The 27,442-nt window shown below is 50.7% G+C and overlaps 1 protein-coding gene across 7 annotated transcripts in view; it reads left to right on the top strand.

The window, feature by feature from the left end:
• ARSG (arylsulfatase G) overlaps nucleotides 1-27,442 on the top strand; it is a 101,562-nt gene that overhangs the window by 39,706 nt on the left and 34,414 nt on the right. For 6 of the 7 annotated variants that reach the window (XR_009400544.1, XR_009400545.1, XM_059381110.1 and 3 more), the window contains 3 exons: nucleotides 19,016-19,203; nucleotides 23,220-23,267; nucleotides 25,120-25,231. Coding sequence is in view for 5 of the 7 variants with exons in the window: in XM_059381110.1 (XP_059237093.1) it covers nucleotides 19,016-19,203; nucleotides 23,220-23,267; nucleotides 25,120-25,231 (348 nt within the window). In the remaining 2 variants the exon portion in view is untranslated. The remainder of the gene's footprint in view (nucleotides 1-19,015; nucleotides 19,204-23,219; nucleotides 23,268-25,119; nucleotides 25,232-27,442) is intronic. The other variant, XM_059381113.1, reaches the window with a different exon arrangement.

Here is a 27,442-nt window from a genome sequence, read left to right as displayed (position 1 = left end):
TTTTATTTATTTGAGAGACAGAGACAGAGCACAAATGGGGGAGAGGGAGAAGCAGACTCCCTGCTAAGCTGGGAGCCGAACATGGGGCTCGATCCCAGGACTCTGAAATCATGACATGAGCGAAAGGCAGACACTTAACCGACTGAGCCACCCAAGTGCCCCTTAGTTGTGGATCTTAATGATACTTCCACTGAGGGTGACTAGTGTCCCCATAAGAAGAGGCGAGGACACAGAGAGACACCCAGAGGAGGTGATGGGAAGGCAGAAGCAGGGAATACGGTGACATGTCCCCGAGCTGGGAATGCCAGGGACCGCTGGCAGCCACAAGAAGCCAGAAGAGAGGCATGGGACAGATTCTCTTTCTGAGCTTCCAGAGGGAAATCAACCTCCCTGACATCTTGGTTTCAGACTTCCAGCCTCCTGACCCGGGAGAGAATTACATTTCTGTCCTTTTAAGCCTCTCGCTCATGCTCATGTGCTGCGGTAGCCAAGGAAAATCAGACACCTCCCTTCTAGCTCTGGCCTTCAGGAGGAAAAATGTCTCTTCTTCCCCACTTGTACTCCTAGCACAGAGCACAGTGTCTGGTGCCCAGGAGGCAACTTATGCATCATTGTGTATTGGTGAATGGGCTTTAGGTTAAGATCCCTTGACATGTCATCCCCAATTCTGTGTGTTGGAATTTTCTTTTCTTTTCTTTTTTTTTTCAAGAAGAGATTTAATCCATAGCATTGACTAGATCCTTACAGGGAACTGGGTGGCCAAATACTTAACAACTTCCGCTTTTGGTGTCGAGTGGGTTTGTGGGGAAGCATCTGGCCCATTATTGAAACCGAGATTTCTGAGGCCTGGACCCTCCCCTTCCAAGCTGTCCCCCCGCCCCCCCAACTTTGTCTCATCCCGAGCAGAAATGGCCCCTTGGGATCCAGAAGCAAGCACTGTGTGCTGGGCTCTCCTATTTCTTCTTCCCCTTGTGAAAGTATCCTCTCCATCTGGGCCTTGTGACAGGGGCCCGGCGGCCGGCCCTCTGGCCCGACGTCTGTGTCCGCCGCAGCTTTTCTCTCTGTGCTTTGTTGACAGGAAAGCGGGCTTCCTGTGAGGCCACGGATTGATTCATCGCTGGCTCGGCCCCTGCCTACTCACGGCCGGTGGGGAACCATGACTTTCAGACAAGAACTCCTATTGCCAAACAGGGTCTCTGGGTGACTTGAGAAAGTGTCTTTTTTCTTGTCTCTTTCCTTTTAGAATATTGCTTCCTTGGACTCCCACGACAAATTACCACCCATTGTGTGCTTCAAGCAGTTCCTACTTATCCTCTCAGGGGTCAGGAGACTTAAAAGTCCTGAATCAAGGTGTCAGCAGGGTTGGTTCTTTCTGGAAGCTCCAAGGGAAAATCAGTTTCATGACCCTCTTCTTGATTCTGGTAGCTGCAGGCCGTCCTGGGCCTCCGGGGCTTGTGGACGCATCGCTTGGTTCTCTGCCCCAGCTCTCTGCCTTACTGGTGCGTGTTTAACTCCCCTTCTTCTCGTAAGGCCACCATCACTGGCTTTCGGGCCCAACCTCATCCAGTATCAACTCGATTACATCTGCAAAGGCCCTATTTCCAAATAAGGTCATGTGCACAGGTTCTGGGTTGACATGAAGTTGGGGGTGGGGGGTGCTCGTCAACCCAGAACAATGAGCCAACCGCCTGTATCTTTACCCCTGCTCCTCCCATAATCTGTAATGTAGCAGGTGCTGGATGAATGAGCGTCGCTCTAAAGACTAGCAATCCTGCTGAAGAGGTCAGCCTCTGGCGTCAGGCTCTACTGCTTTCCATCTGTAGGACTCTGGACAAGTTCCATCAACGCTTGGAGCTTTGTTTTCTTCTCCTGGAAATGGGGACCATGGTAGCACCCACCTCAAAGGACGTTGTTGGGATTAAATTAAGTAATCAGAACCCATGCAGGTAGTTAGCACAGAGCCTGGCTCTCGGTAGACCTGGATATGTGTGAGTTACAGTTAACTTTGGTGTTGGCATTAGAAATAATACCCACCTGAATTGTCGATGTGAATTGGCTTCTCCGCATAACGAAAGGTCTAGATGATACATCACGGAAGGAGACATGGGTTCCGGAGACAAATCCTTGTTACTCTCTAGGTGGACCGTCCACAAGGAGCCAACATCTGTATTTGAATCACAAGTGACAGTTTTGGTAGTGGATAACCCATGCTGAGCACATGGGAGCTTCCCGGCTTTGGGCATCAACCCCGTTAATTCTGGCCACCTCCCTGTGCTTCTTTTCTTTCACAGGTGAGGAAGTCAAGGTCAAGCCACTTGCCCCAACTTGGCTGTCTCCTTGGGATCTGCTTGAGTCTTGAGTCTATTCCTTCCTGGACCAAGTCCCCAAGGCAACCCTTAAATGTCTCCATGACGTTTCCCTGCCAGCACACACCAGCAGTGTGGTTTTTTTTTGGTTGTTGCTTTTTTTTTTTTTTAATTCCCCACTTACTTAGGATAGATGCAATTTTCCAAATCTGTCATTGGAGCAGGCACCATTCACAGCATAACCATGATGGCATCAAGGTTGCAGAACAAAAGGATTCCTTGGGGGAAGAAAGGCAGAGATGTTAGTCCCCCAATTTTGGTTCCTTACAGACATCCTAACTTCCATGTACATAGCGGTAATTGTGGCCAGAACACCCACAGTCCCGAGGGTTATGATAGACCTTAGTCACGTACAGTAGTTCCAGGTCAAAGAGTGTCCCCATCATGCTATCACATAGGGGGGAACTGAAGCCCAGACAGGAGGGAAGTGATTTTACTACTCCAGTGGCTTTCCAGCATGTGGGGGCCGGTTATCCACTTTGCAGATCGATTCCATTAAAAATAACAATGAACAATTTATTTGTGAAAAAAATGAAGTCTCCAGAAAGTAGTGGATGTCTCTTTATCAGAAGGCATCGCTGTTCTGGGCTCCCAAGCATTTAGCGACAGCCCACCTGGGCACTTCCAAGCGACTGGGCCCCTCGCACCTGTCAGTGGGTTCAGCAGACAATGTACCTTTTGCCCTTGACCCGGTGGGCTGGGCATTTTGTCACTGTCCGGTGCAAATCTGAGTTGAGCGGTGCTGTTGAACATGAAAATTTAAGAAACAATAAGATAATGCAAGGAAAAACAAAATGTTGGAATTTAGGTGAAAAGGCCAGAGACTTGGTAATGAACTAAAACTCAAAACTTTTCAAGCAACTGGAGAAAGGGAGTCCAAGACAGCCTGCGTGGCCACGGGAACTAGCGGAAGGAAGCACTCATGCTTTAAAAAAAAGGGGAAAAATAGTATTTCACTGGGATCTCTTCCAGCTCTTAGGAGAGAGTCAACTCTGAAAATAGTCACATCATTTAAATGATTACGAGAACCTGGTGAATAACCTTGATAGTGCGACAGGAGCTTGGTTCTTGTCCCCTGCACACCAAAGAAGGCTTTCACCTTGTTCACCTTGTGATGAACCAGCAACCGATTCTTGGCAATTCTAGGAGTGAGCGGTGACTCCTGGCTGATGCCTGGGTTCTGGTAGCGGCTTAGGGTGTCCAAACTGGGGTTTGAGCACGTGAATGCTCATGACCTCTAAGTCTCTGGGGGAAGTGGGCCCAGCCAGGCAAGCCCAGATCCTGGATGATCACGTGGAGTCTCCCAGGCTGGCTCAGAAATCAGGCTGACCAAACACTGTAAACCATTCACTCGTGCGGACCGACTTGGAAGTATGTTACCTTTGCCCCTTGGTTTCCTTCCTTCCTGCTTCAGCCCTTCTGGGCCCCCAGTCTAATCTGAGTCAGGCCAGTTCTGCTGCTGAGCAGAGGCTCGGACTTAGCTAGGAACCAAAGATCAATATTCATCACTGGAAGGTCAGAGGCTCCCAAGGGCTTGAGTCTGTTTCTAGAAAGGGCCTCGGAGAGGAATGAATTGATCTGTCAATTTAGTCAAACACCTCGTGTGATTTCTGCTCTCAGCATTGGTTTTCTGCAAACAGGCATCTATCCTGTTAGCTCTCAGAGTTTTCTTGGCTAACCTGTTGCCTTCGGGAGGGTTTTGCAGCAAAAAATCCCGAGGACACTGGGCTGGCACTTTCGAAGACAGGGGATGGTTGTGAGGTCTTCCTGAGAGCTAGGGTGAAAAGAACATTCTGAGTGAGACTTATAAGAGAAAGATTCCCTCCCTGCATGTAAACCCTGTTTAGCTTTATCTCCATTCTTTCCCCAAAGGACATAAAATCACGCAATGCCCACCTACCAGCCGGGCCAAGATGAAGCCTACACAGAGGGTTCAGCAGGGTTTAGGCTCGTGGTTCTGTTTAATAGATGGGAACCAGCAGGAATAACACTGTCTAGATAACACCCAAGCTTCGAGAAAAGGAACTGAACTACTGGCCCGTGAGGCCTTGGTGCCAGCCTGCTTCACAACCACAAGTTCAAAATTGCCTGTCTAGCGGCAATTTCACGTAATTTGGCAAGGAGTCTCCACCAAGAGTCCATCATAGGACAGATTCTGGGAGACTCCAGCCAACTTTGCCCTAAGAAGCTCCAAGCAGGTGGTGAAGAAGCTAAGAAAAGCAGCTTTTATTTGTATTTATTTATTTATTTATAAAGATTTATTTATTCTTCTGAGAGAGAGAGTATGAAGGGTGGGCAGAGGGAGAGGGAGAGAGAGTCTCAGATAGACTCTTGTCTGAGCGCAGAGCCGGATGTGATCCCATGACCCTGAGGTCACAACCCTGAGATCGTGAGTTGGGCTGAAACCAAGATCAGTCGCCTGACCGACTGCACCACCCAGGCGCCCCAAGAAAGACGGCCTTTAGCATGCAGAATGGAAATGTGCTGTATGAGGAGGAAACCACATACCTCCTGCTCTCTCCGACTCGGGGCTTTAGTCCCCTGGATTGGGTGGAACTGAACTTGGATCCTCTGGGATGGATTGAGCACGTTGCTTATCCCTTGGTCACAGTCAAGAATGAGAAATGTCTATGCTGGGCTTCTCGCCTTTTGGATGATCGAACCAAGAGCCAGAGCATGTTAAAGACATTTGCGTTGAGCTGCAAAAAGAGAGAGGCCATTGCTCCAGAGGGAAGCCAAGAGGTACTGGACCTCACTGTTGAGACCTTAAAGATGAGTAAGAATTAGCCAGATGAAGAGGGAGGAAAACATGTTGTAGGCAGAGGGAAAAACAGGAGCAAAGACCCAGAAACGAAAGGTGCCCTCTCACTGGACACAGATTACTGGAGGCTCCCGCAGGCACTGTCCTAGATGCTGGGAAGCCATCCCTCATCCAAACAAGAAACGGCCATTCCAGTGGTGGAGCATGGCTGGGACAGGGAATGTGAGGCTGGACCGAAGGACAAGGCCGCTGGTGAAGGGTCTCATGCCCATGTTCAAGTGTTCGGCTCGGAGGCAGTGGGGGCCCTGAGGACTGAAGACATCGGCCTGCATTTGAGATGGATCACTCCAGCTTCCCCGGCGTGGCCCACACTGGCAGCTGGGAGGGCAGGGGGCAGATTGCAGGAGCGTCCGGGATGGCATGGCTTAGGGCTGTGGTAACCAGGAGGTGTCCAATTTAAGAGGCACCAAGATGCCCGTGTGTGTGTGCATCTTGTCATGCACCTTGCGTGTGTCCATCCTTGAGCAAAATTGTACTCATATCCACAACGAGGATGTGGAAAGGAAAGGGGGAAATTGCTAAGGATCATACCCAGCTCAGCTGCAGGAATCTTTTTTTTTTTTTGAAAAGAGCAAGAGTATGGATGGATGGATGGATGGATGGATGAGTAAACAAAACCCACCAAGTGTACTCTTTGCTGCCTTATTTGCATGTAGTTTACAAAAGGCCTGCACATCAGTGACCCCACCTGACAACTTTCTGAGCGCTGACTTGGCGGTCTTCCCATTTAACAGAAGGCAACATGGAGGCCAGGCTGCATTGGTGGGTCCCACTAGAGTTTTTCTCCAGTTCTCACCTCCCGCTCCGTCCCTCCAAGCACAAAGGCCACAGCAAATAATTTTTAAAACCTATTTCTGCCTCCAGGACTTTAAATTATGAATGGAGCAAAGACAGTTCTCATTCTAGGCACACCACAGTTCAGACAGCGGCCCCAGCAAGCCTTGTCATTTATTTTAAATTCCTCATAGATGAAGGCTGGATAGGCTTAACTTCGCAACGTTATGTCTCTCCAGGGCCTTTTGGGACAGCGTTTCCAGCACTAAAGTTTTCTGATTCTAATACCCACAATTTATGTGATGATGATTTGCTTTGGTTTCTGTCTGGCTGTGGCTAAATTTGCGTTGATTTTCCTGTTAACTGGCTGCTGTCATGTCTGGCTCTCTACTTCCAGCCTGCCTTTACAATCTATGTTCAGACTTTAATTAGGACCCCTGTTGGTGAACTGGCCTGAGCCTGCCCAGATAGATTTGGGGAAAAACAAAAAAGAAGCTTTCCAAGCAGCAAGACCATTTTATCGCTTATTAACTAGTCTCTGCCAAACGGAGACAGAGGCTGGGAGAGAGGAGAGATGACGGGCAGGTCAGTTCACTGGGCTGCATGGGGTGTTGGTAGTATTGGGGGGGGCGGAGTATGGCGAGGGTACCGACAGGATTCCCCAAAGACTTGGACATAAGGGAGAGAAGATGGTTTCTGAGCATCAAGCGATGCGAACGTTAACACAAGCTGGGGACTAATTGAACCCTCAAAGGCATCAGTTTGAGCAATTTGGGGCCAAATGGACAAATGTATGTTTTCCAACTAAATGACCTCTTCACGTTTTGTTTGCTCGCCCACCAGAGTTTGCCGGAGTGGCTCCATGCCGCCAAGGCACGCTGTCTGGGGAGCTCTTGCGACTCCGACCCTGCCCTTGCAGAACCCGCAGTCTGGGGAGGAACTCAAAGTTACACATTTCTCATTTCTTACGCATTTCTCAAAGTGCCGTAGAAACGCATGGCAGCGATTCCCACAAGGGTGGTGTTGTGTGATCAAGGAGAGCCCATCCCCAGGACGACTGTGCAAGACAGCCAAGCAGAGAGAGTATCTAGGCAATGCCTTTCGGGTTCAGCCCACGGGTACTGGTCCACAGTAGAAGAGGTGGCTTCAACAATAGGAATTATTTTTTCACCGTCCCAGAGGCTGGGAAGTCCAAGATCAGGTTGCTAGTGGGGTTGGGTCCTGCTGAGGACCCTCTCTGCAGGCGGTCCCCGTCTCACTGTGCTTCACATGGAGGGGGAAGAGAGAGAGAGAGAGAGAGAGAGACCTCTGGTTTCTTCCTCTTCTTATAAAAACACTAATCCTATCATAGGGACTCTACCCTTGTGACCTTGTCTAAATCCAGGGACCTCCCCAAGCCCCCACCTGCAAATACCATATAGTAAAATGTAGTGTAGGGATTTCAGTCCCACGTGCTGGGGCAGAAAATTGTGATTCATAGCCTTTGTGCAGCGCAGACCCACTGACAAAGATTGGTCCTTAGAGGATGGTATTTCCCTAAACCTAGCAAATTGAAGGATTTTTCTCTAATCCATTAGAGTTATCTTCGCATTAATTAATTCCATAATCACCAAGGCAAGCTTTGTTGACCTCTGTGACACTGTGGTTCCTGCCCTCATCCCTGGAGCGAGTTGGGAGACAGTCATTCTGGTGTTTCTCTTGGGCTCATGTGGTTTGTGCGGATGTGAGTCAGGCTCTTGGGGCGGACACCACTGAAGGGGAGTCTGGGGACCTCCCTAGACCAAGACTAGTCACCTGCCTAAGGTAATTCCCTCTGGGTTTACCTTACCAAAGCTCCCGATTGGCCCAGTGCCAGCCAGTCTTCTCTCCGAGGTAAAGGTAGCAGAAAGAACATGGGATTTTTGGTTGGGGACGCCTGACTTAGGTTCTAGCTCTATTGTTTCCCAAATATAGGGCTCTACAGTCTTGCCTACGGCACAGAGTAAGGTGCCTCTACACCCATACCAGCTGCACGGGCTTGAGAAAGCTGCTGAAACTCTCTCTGCCTCACCTCCCTTATCTGTAAAATGGGAATCCTAGGCATTCGAAATCAGACGTGCAATACAACTGGGGTGGCAGTCCTTCGATAAACGGCAGTTATTTCTATTAAGGTAATAATAAAGTTAATACCTATTTCTACTTTAGGTCTCAGCTTCTGTGCACATTCCTTCGAGAATTGCTCGCTTCCTCAACATGCCTATATGCATGCCTTGCGTGTTTTCGGAACCCCCCGTGCTGACTGTTCCCGGAGCTCTCTCACACGCTGGGGTTAGCCAGCTCCCTTCCTGAACTCTGGGCCACCCTAGGGCAGGGCTTGATGCTGTTCCGTGACATTCTGGGCTCCTATCCTGTTACACCCACACTGGGGTAGCCAAGACTCTCGGGTTTTAAGTGGAAGCAGCACAGCTCAGCCTGCCTGTGCACAAAAGGGGCGGAGCTTACTTTCTTAAACTAAACTCTGCAGAGAGTCCATCTGATGTCCAGGCTCCTGAGCCAGTTGCTTCCTTTTTCTTCCAGGCTCCTCCATATGGCGGGAAAGGTGGCCCTCTGGGGAGCCTGCCCAGGTCACAGGCCGTGGGCCGGATCTTCGAGGACACGAGATTGTGCCGCTCTGCTTAGCCCACAGCAGAGGCCCCTGCCGCGGTGGGCTGGGTGGGTGTGGGGCACGAGAGGCATGGGGAAGGGGTGAGTGCAGAAGTAAAGCGCGCCTGACGCCTGTCTGGTCCAGCCCAGATGTTATCCGATGAAAGTGTACATTCAGACCCGAAGAGGCTGCCAGGAAGTTTCACGTGCTCTAGAAGCCAAAGTCCAGACTCATCATCCGGGTGGGGGTTGGGAGGACACCGTGGAGGATGGGCAGGAATTTGGAAGGGCAGGAAGAGGCCTCTCTCTGACTTTCTGGGCTGACGTGTCGCAGAGTCGAGGTGCTGGAGAGGTGCGTGTGGGACACCAGGGAGGAAGCGATGGCAGATGTCCTGGGAACAAGAGTCCCATTGGGCTGGACTCCGGGGCTCCGTAGGGGGGAGTGTTTGTGTCCTGGTGCTGCCGTGACAAGGTAGGACGCGCGGAGAGGCCGAAAACGACAAAAATGTATTTTTTCACAGTTCTGGAGGCTGGAAGTGAAAAATGAAGATGTTGGCCGAGGCGTGTTGCCTTTTAAGTTCTAGGATAATTTCCGCCTTGGCCTCTTCCAGCTTCTGGTAGTCCTGGGCATTCCTCAGCTCGCGGCACTGTCCATCCCTGGCCTTCGTCCTCCTGTGACCACCTTCCCTCTGCGCCTCTCTGCGTCCTCTCCTGGCGTTCCCCTCACTCTCTTCTTAGGCCAGTCCCAGGAGGTGAAGGACTCGCCCTAATCCAGCATGACCTCACCTTCACCGCTTACATCCCCAATGACCCTATTTCCCAATAAGGCCACATTCTGAGGGACGCGGTTAGAACGTCAACCTGTCTTTTTGAGGGACACAGTTCAGCCACATCAGGCAGCAGAAGGACCCAGAAGGTCGAAGAGGTAGGTGGAGCCAGAGCCTGATGGGTTATGGTGGCCACGCAGAAGGAAGTCACTGAAGACATGGGATCCGGGGTTGGTATGACCCCCTGGTCTGCATGCTAGCGTGGGCTGGGGGAGGGGAGTGAGCCTGGCATCCTGGTCACTGCAGTGATCTGGGTGAGGCACAATGGCTGTATACCTCCTGGGTGGCATCGCGGGGCCGGGAGGGGGGGGGCGGAGCCGAAGGAGCAGGGAAATGGCAGAGAGGGTCCTGCAGATGAGGTCTCAGCCTCCAGCCAGGTTTACTGGGAGGGAGGAGGGCACGGGGTCTTGGAGGGAGGACTCTGAGCTTGGTGCTGTGCACACGGAGGCCCAGGTGCTGTGTCCCATGCGTGAGGCAGGGACTGTGATGCCTGGGGAGTGTGAGCGGCAGCCAAGGGCCACGCCTGCCCCGAATCCCACCCGTTGGTGCCCAGCACACTGCTCTCCTGCATATCTGGAATGTTCTCTCTCCCCCCATTTAGCGAGTCAGGACACTGATTACCTTGACTGCCGTGAGTTTTTAAAAGCCTGCTCTGTTCCTTGAGCTCTGCTGGGTGCTTTGTGCACATCATCCCACTGAATCCCTCAAATAAGCTGGTGAAGCAGGTGTGTTATGCCCATTTTGCAGAAGAAGATACTGAAGCCTAGATGCAGTTAGCTGTCTAGTCTCACACTAGGGGGAGGGGAGGATTTAGCAAGGCCTTGTTCGTCCACGCGTTTGCCCTCCTATCACTCTGCCTCCTGTAGTGCTTGCTTGGGGTTTCTCTGATGGGGCTTTGTCTTCTCAGCCACACGTCCCCACACTTCTGCTAAAGTAGAGCTACATGATGGAAAGGGCTGTGGGTTCCTCCCTGTAGCTCCCCCAGCAAGTTCTGCTGTGGTTGGCTGAAGTCCCCTGAGGCTCCTGGTGGCTGGAGTAACCAGCTGCGTGCCCTAGGACCCCAAGGGCTATCTCGGTGCTGCACTCTCAGAGGATTGCTTTCCTGGGAATTGTACAGGGCACACACCTCGCCGGGCTAAGATTGCCCTGGGGCCTCCAGTTGCCTGGAGCCCCATCTGGCTGTCTCTGGTGCTGAGAGGAACCCTTTCTCGAAAAACCTGTGGTCCATCTGGCCTGTGCTCCAATGCCCAGCCTGGGCAGCAATGATGGAGGGTCTGTAGGCCACCATAACGGCTTTGGATTTACTTAGATTGCGGTGAGAACCCATTAGAGGGCTTCCAGGCAGAAATTAATGTTAGCTGATAAATAGATTTTGAGATTACTTTGGCTGCCTCATGGAAAATAGAGGGCAGGATAGTTGGGAGCAGGAATGGAAGTGGGGAACAGGGTGGCCACGTACAGCGGGGCAGATGGCGCACTGCTCAACTCCGGACAACAGCGTGAATGGCATCCCCTGGGGAAACTATAATATTGACTATGGTAGTAGTCTGGGTGCCAGATGATAGCAGCTTGGACTAGGATGTTAGCAGGTAGGTGGAGAGAAATGGACAGATTCTGGATATATTTGAAAGTGGAGTCCTATCAGGAATTGACTAATAGTTTGGCTGTGGAAGGGGAGGGAAAGAGAGGAATCAAGATGACTCCTTTGGGCTGAGTAGCCGAGTAAGAGACAGTGCTATTTCCCGAGATAGGGAAGGCTGGAAGCGGAGAGCAGGTGTGCAGGGACACATCTAAATGAGACCAGATGAACTTGCAGAGACTGGCAGAGAGCACAGCCACGTACCACGTGGGAACAACGTCTGGGTCCCAAGTCCAGCAGATCTTCTTCTTCTTGCTCTGGGAAGCCCGGTGGGCCCAGGGACAAGTGGGGTCTGAGACAGAACCCATGCGGCTAGGCAGGGCCAGCTCTATGGGCGTCAGCCCGGTGCAGCCAGACACAGCCCCCCGCTTTAGGAAGGCCCTGCTCTTGGTTCGAAGCCCTGTCATTGCCATCTTGAAGTGTGTAGTAGATTCTGAGCAAGGGCTCCCTTGTTTTCTCTTGCACGGGGCCCTGAAAATTGTACAGCTGGTTCTGTTGTAATAAAGAGGCGACACCAACAAGCCTGGGCCAGCCCGCACACAGCTTACGGAACGTGCAGTTTCAACTAGGAATGAATCCGAGGTTAACATAGATGCTCAGACCTGCTATGAATGCAAGGTGCCTGGGTTGTGGTAAGGGCTTGTTAAGCCTGAGCTGGGAGTGATAAGAATTATCATAAGGGACAAATATTTAGGAGTGGGAGCTGGGCGGGTCACGGGCATCAATCTCAGGTTGAAGAGAAAAGGTTGGGCGGAGATCAGCGTTTGTCTTGGGAGCAACAGTGGGACGGCAAGGTGGAACTTGGTCTGGAATTCCAAGAGTAGGAGTCACTGGCTGCCTGCCCCATCCAGGACCCTTGGGGCCCCCAGGATGTCTGGCAGGCGGGGATGCTTTGGAGAAGCCCGTGCCTGGGAAATGGGCACATAAGGATTGAGGGAGGGGAAGCTGCAAGTGCGTCTTCCAGCCCCGGGGGACTGAGGGTCAGGAAGGAATGTCAGCGGGGGTGGGGGGTGGGAGGCCAGAGCCCCTGGTCCCCCTGAGGCCTGGAGAGAGGCCTCGCCCAGCACCTGTGTCCCCAGCGGCGCGTGTTGGGGCCCACGCCTTCCCTGCCCTCAGCCTCAGCACAGCCTGCTTCCAAGAGTGGCTGCGGGTCCAAGCCTAAGCTTCTGGAACCTCGAGGTGCCATGTCACGGCTCCCTGAGGATGTCCCTTCTTTGCCATTTGTCACCTTGAAAAATGGCGTCAGGGACTTTAGCCATTTTCGGGGTGATTTCTGGGGAGGGGAGGCTGTGGGAACCCGCTGCTGTGGGCTGAGGAGGTCTGGAGCCGAGGAAGCCCAGTGGAGAACTGTTTCTCCCAGAAACATGAATTCCCAGAACGGCTTGACAAAGAGACCCCGAAGCTGTTGAGTGTGGTGGCCTCTTGTTCTCAGGCAGGACCCCAAGGAGCCCAGGTGTCCAGGTGCTTGGTTTTCCTCTTGAAGGTTTTCAGGATTGGATGCTCCTGGGCCAAATCTGGGTTGACCATAACAGTGTTTTGTCATGTTATTTCAAGAAGCTCTTCTGACGCCCAGTTAGCGCTCCTCTCCTTTCTCAGCCAGCGGCATTTGGAGGAGCGTGTGTGTGTGTGTGTGCGCGCACGCGCGGTGGGGGGAGTGTGGTGGGTGCGTGTGTCCCACACCCGTCTTTGGATGCTGCCTCTAAACTTCTTGGGCCCGTGCCCTGAGTCTGAGGGACTGTGAGCATTTCCTCTCTGCTTAGAAACCTCTCTCTCTCTCTCTCTCTCTCTCTCTCTCTCTCTCTCTCTCGGGGCGGGTCTCCTCCTAAGACAGCCTGTGGAGTGGATACTCCCAGCCCCTTCCCTTCGGCTTTCCAGATGGGCTTTGACCTTCCTGGTGGAGGCGACGTGGTTATGGGGCCTGCACAGAGGATTTGGGATCGGATGGGTCTGAGTTTATAGGCTGCCTGTGGACCCTAGTTTAAGGCAGGGGGCTGGCACGGAGCAGAATGCCTGGGTACCAACCGCGGCTCTCCTGTGTCCGGCCGTGGGTCCCGCTGCCTCAGTCTCCCCATCTATATACTGGGTATATACTCCCCACCTATATACAACAGCACAACCTAGGGCTGCCGCGTTCAATGAATTAACACTCACAAAAGGCCATGCCCACGGTTAGTGCGACGGAAGTGGTTGTAATCATTCGCAGGAAAGCAGAAACGGCCTTGTAAGGCTTTTGTTCAGAAACTAGACTGAACGGTCACTGAGGACAGGAACTGGCTCTGTCCTTCCTCAGCGTCTGTCATGGTTCCGTCCCTGCTTGCCGCTAGTTTGGGACTAAATTGAATGAAATGATAGGTCGCCACCTGAGTTATACATGAGTGTTTTCCCGTCTGAAGAACAGCGCACCTGACACCCAGCTTCGTGCGCCTCTTCAGCTGGAATCTGGCATTTTCCTCTGAGTCTGTAAGATTTGGATGATTTTCTAAATTGAAGTGAAATCCTCATGACATAAAATTAACCTTTTTTTTTTTTAATTTTTGAAAGATTTTATTTATTTATTTGAGAGAGAGAGAGAGCGAGCAGGAGTGGGGGCGGAGAGAAGCAGAGAGAGAAGCAGATTCCCTGCTGAGCAGGGAGCCTGATGTGGGACTTGATCCCAGGACCCTGGAGATCATGACCTGAGCCGAAGGCAGACGCTGAACCAACTGAACCACCCAGGTGGCCTCAAATTAACCATTGTAAAGTGAACAACTTGGGTGCCTGGATGGCTCAGTGGGTTAAGCGTCTGCCTTTGGCTCAGGTCATGATCTCGGGGTCCTGGGATTGAGCCCCACGTCAGGCTCTCTGCTCAGCGGGGAGCCTGCTTCCCCCCCCTCTCTCTGCCTGCCTCTCTGCCTACTTGTGATGTCTCTCTCTGTCAAATAAATAAATAAGTATAACTTTTTAGAAAAAGAAGATTAATGGGAAAATCAGGGCTCTGGGATCAAGCCCCACGTCGGGCTCCCTGCTCGGCAGGAAGCCTGTTTCTCCTTCTCCCACTCCCCCTGCTTGTGTTTCTTTTCTTACTGTCTCTCTCTGTGTCAAATAAATACATAAAATCTTCAAAAAAAAAAATTAAAGCAAACAACTCAGAGACATTTAGTGCATTTATAACATGATACAACTACTATCCCTATCCAACTTAGAAATATTTTCATCCTCCTAAAATGAGACCTCATGCCCAGGAAGTAGATTCTGCCCGAGACCCCCCTCCCGCCAGCCCCTGTTTTCCATCTCTGTGGATTTACTGACTTGGGGCATTTGACTGTTTTTGAAGGGCTTCTCCATTCATGTCTTGTTTTCAAGGTGCATGTGCATTGTAGCAGGTGTCATTCTTCTTCATGGACGTAATTCCCCCAGCCGGTGGATGGTCTACACTTTGTCCACCCACTCGCGGAGCGGGTGTCACCTCCACCTTTCAGCCACGGGGAACAGGGCTGCTGTGATTATGAACGTGTCAGTACGTGTCTGAGTACCTGGTTTCATTTCTTGTGGGGACTCCCAGTCCTGCTGGTGGAATTATTGGGTCACCTGGTCAGTCAGTTGGTAAGATTTAAAAAATTTTTTCCTTATAATCCCTAGGCTTGAGAGAGAAAAGCGTGGCTGGACGGCTCAGTTGGTGAAGCATCTGTCTTCGACTCAGGTCATGATCCTGGGGTCCTGGGATCGAGCCCCACATCAGGCTTCTTGCTCAGCAGGACACCTGCTTCTCTCTCTCCCCTTTGACCCTCCCCCTGTGTGTGCTATGCTCTCTCCCTCTCTCTCTCTCTCTGACAAATAAATAAATAAAATCTTAAAAAAAAAAAAAAGAAAAGGAGAGAGAAGGAAAGGAGGAGGAGAAGAGGAAACCACTGTGTTGCTGAAACACGCTGCAGTCCTGACTACCCTCCAGGGCCATCACCCCTCCAAATGCCAAGGTCAATGTGAAGGGCAGGGTGTTCAGGGCCCTCTGTAATCAAGCTGGGGGGTGGGGGAGGAGCTCTGTAGGGCATCATGGAGGGGAGCGTAAACATTACAGACTCCTAAGGCTTTCTTTAGTCCAGTTGGACCTGGAGGCCGTTTTAAACATTGTGTTTTAACCCCCTCTGTCCCAAGTCTTCCGGAGATTTGTGTGCTCAGAGAAGCAGGGATTGGTATGCATGTCCACATTTTCTTGTCCCAGGCTGGCCTCTGTGAGGGCACAAAAACAAGAAAATGTCCCCACGCTGCTCTAATCCTCCCCCTACGCTGACCCCCCAGAAAACATGGCCCTGGGCAGGCGGCCTGGGCAAGTGGCCAGTCTTGGTCGAGAGCCGCTGTCAGTCGGTTTGGGGGTCGCCACCGTCCAGGTGTGGGGTTAGGGCGGAGACCTGAGGCCCTAATGTAGGGGGCAGGTGGTGAGCCAAGCTCTGCGGTGTGTGGGAAGGAAGTATTTAAACAGGCCCTGCTTTCTGTGACCTCATCCCCTGATGTCCTCTCTTCATGACAATTCACATCACGATGCTTATGCTTGTAACCTCCATGCCAGCTCGTTATCTTTAACACTTCTGGCGAATGTGCCCAGCGGACCTCCCCGCCCCCCCATCAGACTTCCCAGTAATGTTTATGTTGAGGTTTGGTTACACTTACAATGAAGTTGCTGGGAAGGAAAGACCCCTTTCCCCCCCTCCCCTCTCCCCATCTTCTCTCTGCCCTTCCCCCTGTATTTCCAGAGCCCTGTTCTAGGAGCTGGAGATAAGCAGCTAGCAGCATGGGCCAAGCCCCCTTTGCCCGGAACTGGCATGGAGGGAGGATGGCCCAGAATGAAAAGATACAAAAATAAACCAGGGGTTTATTAATTTAATTAATTAATTAATTAATTAAACCAGGGGTTTAATAATTGGGGTTGGGGTCAGTGCTACCATGTACACCCTAGGGTGCCCGATTAGAGGACAACAGAGGCCCTCTTGCAGGAAAACCGAGGAGGCAAGAAAGGCCATGCAAAAATCCGGGAGAGCGTACTGGGTGGAGGCTGACTTTGGCAAGGAGCTTGCACTCTGCAGACCCGGGAGAGGAGAGGAGAGGCACCGAGCCCTGCTCGGCTGTGCTGACCTGGTGTCTGTGGGCCAGTCCCTTACCCACCAGACCTTGGTCTTCTCTCTGCCCGGGGTGGTGGCTCAGCAGACGGACCCGCCTCCAGGCACCCTGGACACACGTGGTTCTAAGACGCTGAGCTTTATTTTAAGCTGCCTCTCCCTACCTTCCCTACCCTCCCGCCAGGCTCCAGCACTGACCTTGCCACTGCCTTGCTCATTCTAGACTTTGGGTTGTCATCCTTTTGAAACTTATACTATTATACATTAATTATTAACTTTTTAAAAAAGATTTTTATTTATTTATTTGACAGAGAGAGATCACAAGTAGGCAGAGAGGCGGGCGGGGTTGTGGGGGGAGCAGGCTCCCTGCTGTGCAGAGAGCCCGATGCGGGACTCGATCCCTGAGATCACAGCCTGAGCCGAAGGCAGAGGCTTTACCCACTGAGCCACCCAGGCATCCCAGTTATTAACTTAAATATTAAAAATCTCAAACATAAAAGAAAGTGAAAAGAATAGTCACATAAATACCAGTATACCCCACCGTTATTAACAGTTTGCCATTTTTGCTTGCACTTGTTCTATCTGTAAATAGGGTGGTGTTTTTCCTGAGTCATTGGAAGCGTGCAGAGTGCTTCTTTATTATAAACATCATAGCATATATCTCTTAAGAATAAAAACATTCTTGGGGCGCCTGGGTGGCTCAGTGGGTTAAAGCCTCTGCTTTCGGCTCAAGTCATGATTCCAGGGTCCTGGGATTGAGTCCCGCATCGGGCTCTCTGCTCAGCGGGGAGCCTGCTTCCCCCTCTCTCTCTGCCTGCCTCTATGTCTACTTGTGATCTCTATCAAATAAATAAATAAAATCTTTAAAAAAAAAGAATAAAAACATTCTTAATGTAATAACATCCTTAGTGTAATAAAAATATATTCCTGATGAAATAAAAAATGTGATATACATAGACAACAGAAGATTATTCATCTGTAAAAAAGAAGGAAATCCTACCGTTTGTGACAATATGGGTGTGGACATTATGCTAGGTAGAAGGACTCAGACAGAGAAAGACAAATATTATATGATCTCAAGTGTATGGGGAATCTAAAAAATTCAAACTCACAGATGCAGAGAGTAGACTGGCAGTTGCCAGGGGGTGGGGGTGGGGGTGGGGGAAATGAGTGAAGGGCGTCGAAAGGTACAAGTTCCCCGTCGTGAGATAAGTAGGTTCTAGGCATGTAATGCATAGCATGGTGATTCTAGTTAATCATACTGTATTATATGTTTGAAAGTTGCTAAGAGAGAAGATCTCAAAATCCTCATAACAAGAAAAAAAATAACTCATAACTATGGGAAGTGATGGCCATTCACCAAATTTAGTGGTAATCACTTCCCAATATATACATTTACCAAATCATTATGTTGTACCCCTTCAATGAATACAGTGTTATATGCCAATACAACTGGAAGAAAAGAAAAAAGAACAAAAGCATTCTCCTACATGGCCATAATCAAGATAATGGACAATGATCATGCAATGTCATCTTATATTCAGTCCATATTAAATTTCCCTAATTGGCCCCCAAATGTGTTGTTAGCATGTTTGAGCTGGGATTCTGTCGAGGAACATATATGACATTTGGTTTGTCTCTTTAGTGTCCTTTAGTACAGAACACGCCCCTCTATCACATTTTTCCCTGGGATATTGACTTTCTGAAGACTGACACCAGTTGTCATAGAATGTGTAGACTGGCTTGTTAGATTATTTCCTTGTGGTGTCATTTAATTTGTTCTTCTATCAACTACATTTCCTATAACCTGGGAATTAGGTCCAGAGGTCTTAGATTCAGGTTAAATGTTCTTGACAAGAATCCTCGATGATATCAACTTGGTATCATCCTATCAGGGGACACACAAGGTCAGTTTCCCCATTATTAGTGACATGAAGTTTAATCACATTCCTTGATGATAGGAGAATGCCTAGACTTCTTTTATATTTCTCTACAGTGTCCAAAAAAGGTTGGACACTAAGTGTAATAGATACAGCAGGTTCTTTCTACTGGCTGTAGTTCCTCTATAAAGTCACTGAGAACACTGAATTAAGGAATACTGAAACTTTGCTTCCAGAACATCTACAGAGTTCGGCTTCTGTGAGCTTCTGGTTACAGCCAACAGATCAGCACAGAACCTTGTTTTATGTGTGTTTCTGTCTTAAAACATTTGATTTAATATAGTTTTTGATTCATTAATATTGAGATGGCCAACAGCACCGTAATGCATTCCTGAATGAAGCTTATCTAACACTTGTACTTTCTCTGTAAGGCACATCACATCTCTATAATGCTGAAGTAGTCAGCTCTCAGACCTATGTGTGTGGGCTATTTTAAACAGCAAAATCACCAACACAAAGCACAAAAAACGTAAAAACTATAGCACTCAGTAGACTGTGGAGAAGAGGACATTTGCTTGTCGTATGGGAGCCAAAACCAGGTCACCTTCGTCATCCTCGGCTAGGGATGCACATGTGAGGAAACAAAATGGTGTTTTGGGACATCTTGGAATGTCCATAAGTGAGGGCTTAAAAGCCATGCGTGTTGATTTTTGGAGATAACAGTTGGGCTTCAGTGAGTCCATGAATTTGAAATATGGAATCTTTGGATAAAGAGGATCCACTAAATATACTGGATCAAACCAATCTGCATGAGCTGTGTGACCTTGAATTCGTTGCATTACCTCTCTGAACTTTATTTTCCTAACCTGTCCTTTCAAGGGGTGGCCTTTGAGCTTTTCCCAGCACTGGAATCCTGGGACCTGGGTGGGAACTGAACTTCCCTTGGTTTGGCTGTCTGTGGACGGAAGGACCCCAATCCCTTTTCTTTCTGTGCAGGTTTGTGGATTTCCACGCAGCTGCTTCCACCTGCTCGCCCTCTCGGGCCTCCCTGCTCACCGGCCGGCTTGGCCTCCGCAACGGAGTCACGCACAACTTTGCGGTCACCTCTGTGGGGGGTCTGCCGCTCAATGAGACCACCTTGGCGGAGGTGCTGCAGCAAGCTGGCTACGTCACTGGAATGATAGGTAACACTGGAGCTCCGGAACCGGGGACCACCCCCCCCAACCCTGCACCTCCTACAGCATTTCCTGCGGTGCCTGCCTTGTTTGCAAAGACCCAGCATGCTGCCTCTTCTGCTCCTTTTTGTTTATTTCTTGCTCTATAAGGTCGATAAGCTTTCAGCTATAAGTCATTGACAAGACCCTACAGGGAACTAAACCATATAGGGTTTCGGTTTTCCTCCCATTGTAATAAGCTGAGAGGTGAGTGATTGCTTTCATTGGCTCAGCTGCTGTAGGAAACCGTTTCTAAGTTTCTGCTCCGCTCTCCGTAGTCCGTTAGCTTTCGGCCTCATGCTTGTTGCTCCTTGGTTGCAAGAGAGCGGCCTCAGCATCATTCACCATTATCCGGCTTCAAGGAAGGGAAAAGCAAGAGAGCAGGTGCCAGGCCTCTACCAGGGAAAGACACGCCCACCCCTCCCCGTGGACATGCACTTTCATCTGATTGGTGGATTTGCATGGCCACGCCCCGCTGCAAGGAAGGCTGGGAAACTGGGCTTAGGACCCGGATTGGGGCGGGCGGTCTCTCACCTGGGAACCAAACCCGACATCCGTTAGTGCGGTAAGTGGGGGCACGAGGCAGCGTCGGCCACACTGTCCAGCAGCTTCCTTTCCTTTTTAAAATCTGTGTGGGATTCCGTGTGATTGGGAAGTTCCTACCTGCCCGGCCCTAAGTTTTTATTTGCGTCAGGGCAGGGAGATACCTTCTGAAGGGATGACGTCCGCCATCATCTGGGTGTGAGGAAACCGAGCTTCCGCCGCGTGAGGGGGCCGAGGGGCGGCTCACTGCCCAGCCGCGGTGTGTCGGCCCTGCGGGGCCCTGGTGCTTTGCTTCAGGGCTGGTCCCCCCTCCCGAGGCCAAGGCTGCTCCCCCCCGGGGCACCCTCAGGCTGCCGGGGCTGTTCTTCCGACTTCGCGAGAGCTGGTCCCGGGGGATTCCCGCCTCCCTCCTGCAAACCTCCCCGAAGTGGCAGGCGTGGGGGCGGGGCGTGGGGGGCGGGGCGTGGGGCCCCAGTTTCGGGGGTCGGCCCCGCCTCCTCCTCTGGAGCCTGACTTTGTTTTCTTTCTTTCTTTCTTTTTTTTTTTTTTTAACTTTTCTGAATGATTTTATTTTATGTTTTGATGAAGCGTTCGAAGCTTCGTGGTTGACCCAGAGCACCCAGCGCCGCACGCATCCGTGCCCTCGTTCATACCTTAATACCCACCCCCGGGCTCCCCCGTCCGCCCACCCACCTCCGCTCTGAAACCCTGTTTGCTTCTCCCGAGTCCGCAGTCTCTCGGGGTTCGTCTCCCGCTCCGATTTCCCCGCACTTCACGTCTCTGCTCCATCTCCTGATGGCCTCCGTGGTATTCCGTATGCTCCACGGGCAAGGGAAGCCCTTGATCATTGACTCTCTCTGCTGGGCTTGATAATCTCCTCCAGTCCCGTCCATGTTGATCCCAAAGTTGGGTGTTCGTCCTTTCTGATGGGGGCGTCATACTCCATTGTATATAGGGACCACATCTTTATCCATTCGGCCGTGGAAGGGCATCTTGGCTCCTTCCGCAGTTTGGCGACCGTGGCCGTTGCTGCTATGAACACTGGGGTGCACATGCCCCTTCCTTTCACTCCATCTGTATCCTTGGGGTAAATACCCAGATGTGCAATGGCCGGGTCATCGGGTGGCTCTCTTTTCAGCTTTTCGAGGCTCCTCCGCGCTGTTTCCCAGAGTGGCTGCACCAGCTTGCATTCCCACCAGCCGTGTAACAGGGCTCCCCTTTCCCCACAACCTCCCCCAAGATTTGTTGTTGCCTGCCTTGTTAATGTTGGCGGTTCTAACTGGTGGAAGGGGGGGGGGTACCTCAGTGTGGTCTTGATTTTCTTGATTTGACTCTCCCTGATGGCTCATGACGGGCAACATGTTTTCATGTGTCTGTTGGCCATTTGTATGTCTTCACCGGAGAAGTGTCTGTTCATGTTTTCTGCCCGTTTTTTTTTTTTTTTTTTTTTTTGACTTGATTATCTGTTTTGTGTGTGTTGAGTTTGAGGCGTTCTTTATAGATCTTGGATATCAGCCCGGACCTACTTTTTTTTTTTTTTTTTTTTTAAAGATTTTATTTATTTATTTGTAAGAGACAGAGGGAGAGAGAGCAAGCAAGCACAGGCAGACAAAGAGGCAGGCAGAGGCAGAGGGAGAAGCAGGCTCCCTGCGGAGCAAGGAGCCCGATGTGGGACTCGATCCCAAGACCCTGGGATCATGACTTGAGCCGCAGGCAGCTGCTTAACCAACTGAGCCACCCGGGCGTCCCCCGGACCTACTTTTATAGAAGGTCAGACTGGAGTGTGGCAGGCCCCGGTGGGAGGAGGTGCAAATTAGGATGCCGTCTTTTCAATCCCTGCTGGCCCGTACCCTGAGGTATGCTCACTGTGAAGCCCCCATGCTGGGCTGAGTGTCCTAACTGGCTCCATCGCTTGCATCCGGGTCGGGTCGCACTAACAGCCTGGAAGCGTTTGGCCCCTGGGGCTTTCTGACTCTACAGTTTCATGAGGCAGCAGGGGGCTGGGTGCTTCCTGAGCTGAGCCGGGTCCCACTTGCCCTTCCCTCTTCATGGCTTTGAACCCCAGGTGAACAACTGATTATATATCAACTGCTCAGCTGCTCCCCTCTCCCTTCACTGCTCATCCCACCATTTGCATGTTAGAGGATATCCAGCCATATCCGTGTGTTGATATCATGAACTTCCTATAAGCATGCTTAGGGGAAAAATTTAAAAAAAAAAAACAAAAAACCCACCAAAGGAATATCAAACCCCTTTGCCCCACCCACGCTTTACTTCTAACATTGGTCCACGGTCATGTATTTCTACCTAGTTGCGTACATACCTCTTGGGCCTCCTCTTAACCCCTTCTTGAGTTTATATTTCTGTGTCACACAATTGTACATTCTTACAATAATTTTAATAATTTTAGAAATAAGTTAAACACTTTAATTTTGGATTTCCACGTAATGCTTAATCCAAGCATTCTGCATAGTGCCGAAGCCATTTGCCTCTGCTTTCTGTTACATTTTTCCCCAAACCTACAGCGCAATTGCCAAAAGGGAGTAATAGACACCCATCTGCCCTTTCCCTAGATTTCCTGATTATTACCTTTTGTTGCATGCATTTGTCTCTAAAAGATAGTTTGGTGGTATTTTGTCAAGGCCAGGTAAATAATTTACTTAGCCACCCCCTACAGTTGCGCGTTTCTTTCTCTTACGTGCTGTTCAGTGCTGGCACTGTTTAGATCTTTGGACCGCATTCTTTTTTCTGTCCCTTGCCTTGTGGGTGGTTTTCCTAGGGTCTTTACTCTGAGCAGAATTATTATGTCCAAGAGTTCAACACGGTCAGAGCTTCTGCCACACGTTTCCCAGGCATTCTTCCCTAGCAAACACATGTACAGAGTGAGGAGCAGCCATGCATGACCAGGCCAGTCTCTCTGCAGGGGAACAGCCTCGGGAAGGGGGTGGTGGTCTGCCGTCCAGCCTCTGCGGGCTGCTGAGGGTGCTCAGAGAGGAAGATGATGAAAGTAGGAGGAAACCAGGCATCTCCAAGGCAATATGGGGCCCACGCTTGTCCTCTGGGTCTTTGTAGAGCCCCAGCGAGGGAGGTCGGAGCAGGTACAATGGGCACTGTGGGATTGCTGTGGGCACTGAACCCACTTTGAGGGGCAGAAGCTCAGCCCGCTGGCGTCTGTGGGCCCTCAGTGAAGGCTTGCCTTGTTTTTCTTTGTGTGCTTTCCTGCATAGGTCCTGAGTCATTGTTGCTTGCTTTCTGTGTCCCTGTGGACTCCCTCTCAGTCCCAAAGAGCGAGGCTTGGCTCTCACCCAGCATTTGCAGCCTCTCTGCTTGCCTTCTGTAAAGGGCAACACGGATGGAGGACTGCGTATGTGCTCAGCTCCCCAGAGGCACTGGGAATCCCCTTGGGGGTTCCCTCTGAAAGTCTCTCTCTTGCTTTCCTACAGGCAAATGGCATCTCGGACACCATGGCTCTTATCACCCCAACTTCCGTGGTAAGAATTCTTTGGGATACTTGTTCCCTGGGAAACAGAAAATAAAGATCTTGGTGTAGAAGGCTTCCATTAATGTTTAAGCCGTCCTGCTTCTGGGGGACACCGCTCCTGAGTTAGGATGTCTTCATTCACGGGGTCACTTAGGTGCAGTTGGGAGACTATGGCACCCCTTGGTCTCACATTGTTTTCTCCTGGCATCTTTCCTGGCCTTCTCCCACCTTGGTGCCTGCCAGCCCTTTTGGCTTTCTCGTCGCAAGCCCATCGGTGTCTACATCTCAGGAAACATTTGGCCCCTGGGAGATCCAGACATGTCCAGTGCGGTGGAAGTAAAAATTGTCCAGTGGGTTCACAGAAGCAGGCCATAAGCCCAAACAGGAGATGCCCCGTCTTGCCTTCTTCCTGTAGCTATTCACTGCCTTAGACTTTTGACTCTCTGACCTTGGGGAATAGGCCAAGATCCAGCTGCCTGAGCCAATTACCTGAAAATCAGTTTGCTGATTGATGAGTTCTCTGAATGTCCAATTCACCGAATTATTGATGGTTTTCCAAAGTTGTGGTTTGGGCCTCTGCTCTCCCCGTGACCTGCCTCCTCCTTTTCAGATGGGAACCCACAGACTTTCTCTTGAAGGTGACTTGTCATTATCTCAGCAGCTCAGGCTTCTCTGGGGTCCTTCCCTGAGTTTGCTTCCTGGCGGCTCCTGCTATTTTATAAGCGAAAGGGCAGGCTTTTCCTTAATGGTGGTTCTCGGAGTATTTTGTGGACTTCTCCACCCCTCACTCCACCCCAGGATCTCCCTCTAGCTCCATGGAAAGAGGCTGCTGTGCTCTCTGCTAGGTGTGGGGGAACGTATGCATCCGCAGATTTTTCCATTTGGAGAACAGCTTCGAGGGAACCGGCCAGCAACCAGCCTTCAGCCTCCGGCTCCCACCGGCCAACACCCTGTCCCACTCCTTCCTCCCCTCTGGTGCTCCTTCCCCCTCCTCCCTTCCCTGGTGCCTCATCTTTTTAGCTGGACTTCCCTAGCATCTTCCTTGTGTGCTTTGTAAGCAGTGGCAGGTAAAAGAAGTGAAGACCTGGCTTTTCCACTAAGAATGACCACAGAACTTACTTTTCCCACTTGCGGTTGCTTCCTCCTTGAGAAATGAAGAGGTTGAACTAGATTTGGATGTCGAAACCTGGAGTCCTGTGCTGGGTGGGGGATGGCTCCTGAGACAGGAGCCCGCTGAGCAGGATGAGGTGGTGCCATTTTGGACTTGTGGTGTCTGCTGTTGGGACTGAGAAGAGAGAGCACCCACTATACATTTGTGCCCCTGGACCAGATCATCTCAAAAAGCCTGCTGGCTTGGGTACTCTGAGGTTTCTTGATTCCTGTCTCTGAGTTCATTTGTGTCTCCTCCTGCTTCTTATACGCCTTCCCCGATGTACTGTCCTGGTGCTCCTTTACCCTCCTTCAGATACAGCCTCTTCCCGTGTCCTCTGCATGTCTTCCCTTGCAGGCCCGTGGTTATGTCTGCAGTGCCATGCCCGTATCTGGTTTTCACCAGCTCCTTACTGGATGTGTTCCTAAGTGCACTGGCGATCGGAGGGGTGCCACACGTCTCTCCACTTCCTCCCACTCTGGGTTAACTCTAATCCCAAGATGTTTGGCAAAGCTAGTCTTACAGCCAGAACCCAACAAAGTGTTTTCTTCGCATACTACAAAGGGATATTAATCAAATCCTCTTTTAATTACATACTCCATAGCCCTGCAGTATTAAATCATGGAAAATTAAATTTTTGTCCTGGGTGTAAGAATGCAGACTCATAGAACAGAAGGCAAGTGGGGGTGCTCACCAGTTGCTTCTCTTCCAGGTTTTGATTACTACTTTGGAATCCCATACAGCCATGATATGGGCTGCACGGACACCCCGGGCTATAACCACCCTCCTTGTCCAGCGTGTCCACGGGACGATAGACCAGCAAGGTAATCCCATTCAAACAACTGGCAGTGGGCTCCAGAGCAAGGTGAAGTCCCCAGGGTATAGTCCAGTAGGTGTCAATTAGGAAGGCCACAGGAGAGATTTAAGTCAGTAAAAAAGAGTAGGTTTAGTGCAAATTTGCGTTATTTGCATGGAGTGTAAGCAAACTTTTAGCAAGGGTTAGGTCAAAAAATTATTTCATTGGAATTGTGCAGTTTCCTTGGATTGTTTAGCTCAGCTGGGAAGGGCCTGGTGCTGCCTTGGACTTACCCATGTGGGGTCTCGCTCTACCTCTGCCTTCTGGCTTCGCTGCCAGGCCACTCACCTGGCCTAGACACTGGATGTAAGAGGGCTAGAGAGAGGGAGAAGACACTCAAGGCTCCTTACAAGCTTTGCCACCCCCCGCCCCCGGCAAAGAAACCAGCATCTGGCTTTGAAATGCCGTGCTGTCACTCTTCCGGATGCTTTAAAATCCTCTTCCATGGAATGGGGAAATGCTCAGGATACTGGTACATGAAAACAGCAGGAGCTAGCTCACAAGCAGTGTGCTCTTAGCTGCCTCTGTGTCCATAGCTTCACAGCCCAACTCAGAGGGAGGAAGCCCGAAGCACTAACAGTGGCTCATTCCCTCTGGTTGCGGGACTAAGGGGTTTTCATTTCGTCTTTCTTTCTCGTTATATTTTCCCAATATTCTGCAATGAGTGTGTGGTGTATTTAATATCAGAAAAATATGCTAGACTTTACTTAGGCAACAGAACAACACAAACCAGGTGTTCCTGTTTCTCAGCCCGCGAACAGCGGTTATTGATAAGGTGACGGGTGTCTGAGCCCCTGGGGAAGGCAAGTCTCCACTGGCTCATTAATCACACAATAGCTAATATAATAACGGCCACGTACTGAGACGTCGTCACAGTGTGGGCACCCTCCATGCTTATCCGCAATCCACATGACATTGTGCAAGGCAGGTATTTGGCCTGATTTTAGAAGTGAGGACCCTGGAAAGGTACAGGTAAGGACCCGCTTGCCCAGGTCACCCTGCAGCTGTAGGAGGTAGAGCTGGTGATTCCAATCAGAGTCCTCCTGAGTCCAGAGCCTGTGTGCCACTCAGACTGTGGTTGCTGGCCCAGCAGTGTGGCGGTCGTGTGTGCTTGTCAGAAAAGCAGGATGTCAGACCCCCACTCCCCCCAGGCCCCAGTCTGCATTTTCACCAGATGCACAGGGGATTGTGTGCACGTGGCAGCAGGAGAAATGAAGCTATAGCTCGTCTCTCTGCCCTCCCTACCAGCCGCCGCCCATGGGCCACAGTTGGCCGTATCGTGGCCTGCCACATGTCAGCCGGGCCCCTTTAAATCCATGTTAAATCGGAAAATAAAGGGTTGGCTTAGTGGGGGTGAGGTTGCGGGGGAAGGGGAGAGATTGTAGGTAATGGTGGAGTTGCCACAAATTCATAACAACATGAAAAACTTGACACTGACAGTGAGGTTAGCATTAGCATGCCTATTATGGAGATAATCCTTTTTCCCTTTTCCAAAACCTGTGGCCCTTGGCGATTATTTACCCCAGTCTGACTTGTCTCAAGCTTTTGGAAGGGAGTGTGTGTGCATTTGGTATGATGGGGGATTTTCTCCTCTTTCCAGTCCTTCCTGCCCCATGAGGACAGTTTCCCTCCCTGAGATGCCCCTTGTTCCCTCTTCTCTCCCCGTGGTTCCCAGCTTCTCTCCCGGTGCGCTGTGGGGTTTGGGTTGGAAGGCCGAGGGTTGATGGCATTGCTCATATGCCGGGTAGCGTGCAGAGCACTAACACTCAGCTGTCTCGTTTTGTCCTTTCAGGACCTCATCAGAGGGCGGGGGCACACTTGAGATAAGGAGAGTCAGGTTCTGAGAGCTTAGGTAACTCGCCCACGGGTCACGGCCAGAGTTATTACTCAGCCACTCATGTGGGAGCATTCATAGGTCGGTTCATCTCCAGCTCTAAGACCATAGACTTTGTTTTTTGTTCAGGAGCTATAACTGGTTTGACTCCCACTTTTTCCAGTGGCTAAAGCTTCTCCAAATTTTCCAAACATGGTTGAGATGTTTAAACTGTCCCCAGCTCCCTGGGTTACAATCAGATGTCAGGTCACATGAAGTCCCAACAGTTGACCTAGGAAAGCGCCCAGCATCGTGCCCTGTAGACAGAAGCCATCATTTAGGGAGGTCTGCGGAAGAAGCCAGGGA

This window comes from Mustela nigripes, chromosome 16 (genome assembly GCF_022355385.1).
Source record: "Mustela nigripes isolate SB6536 chromosome 16, MUSNIG.SB6536, whole genome shotgun sequence".
Lineage (NCBI taxonomy): Eukaryota > Metazoa > Chordata > Mammalia > Carnivora > Mustelidae > Mustela > Mustela nigripes.
The sequence above is the reverse complement of the archived record's forward strand: the minus strand, read 5'-3'. Positions and strand labels throughout refer to the sequence as shown.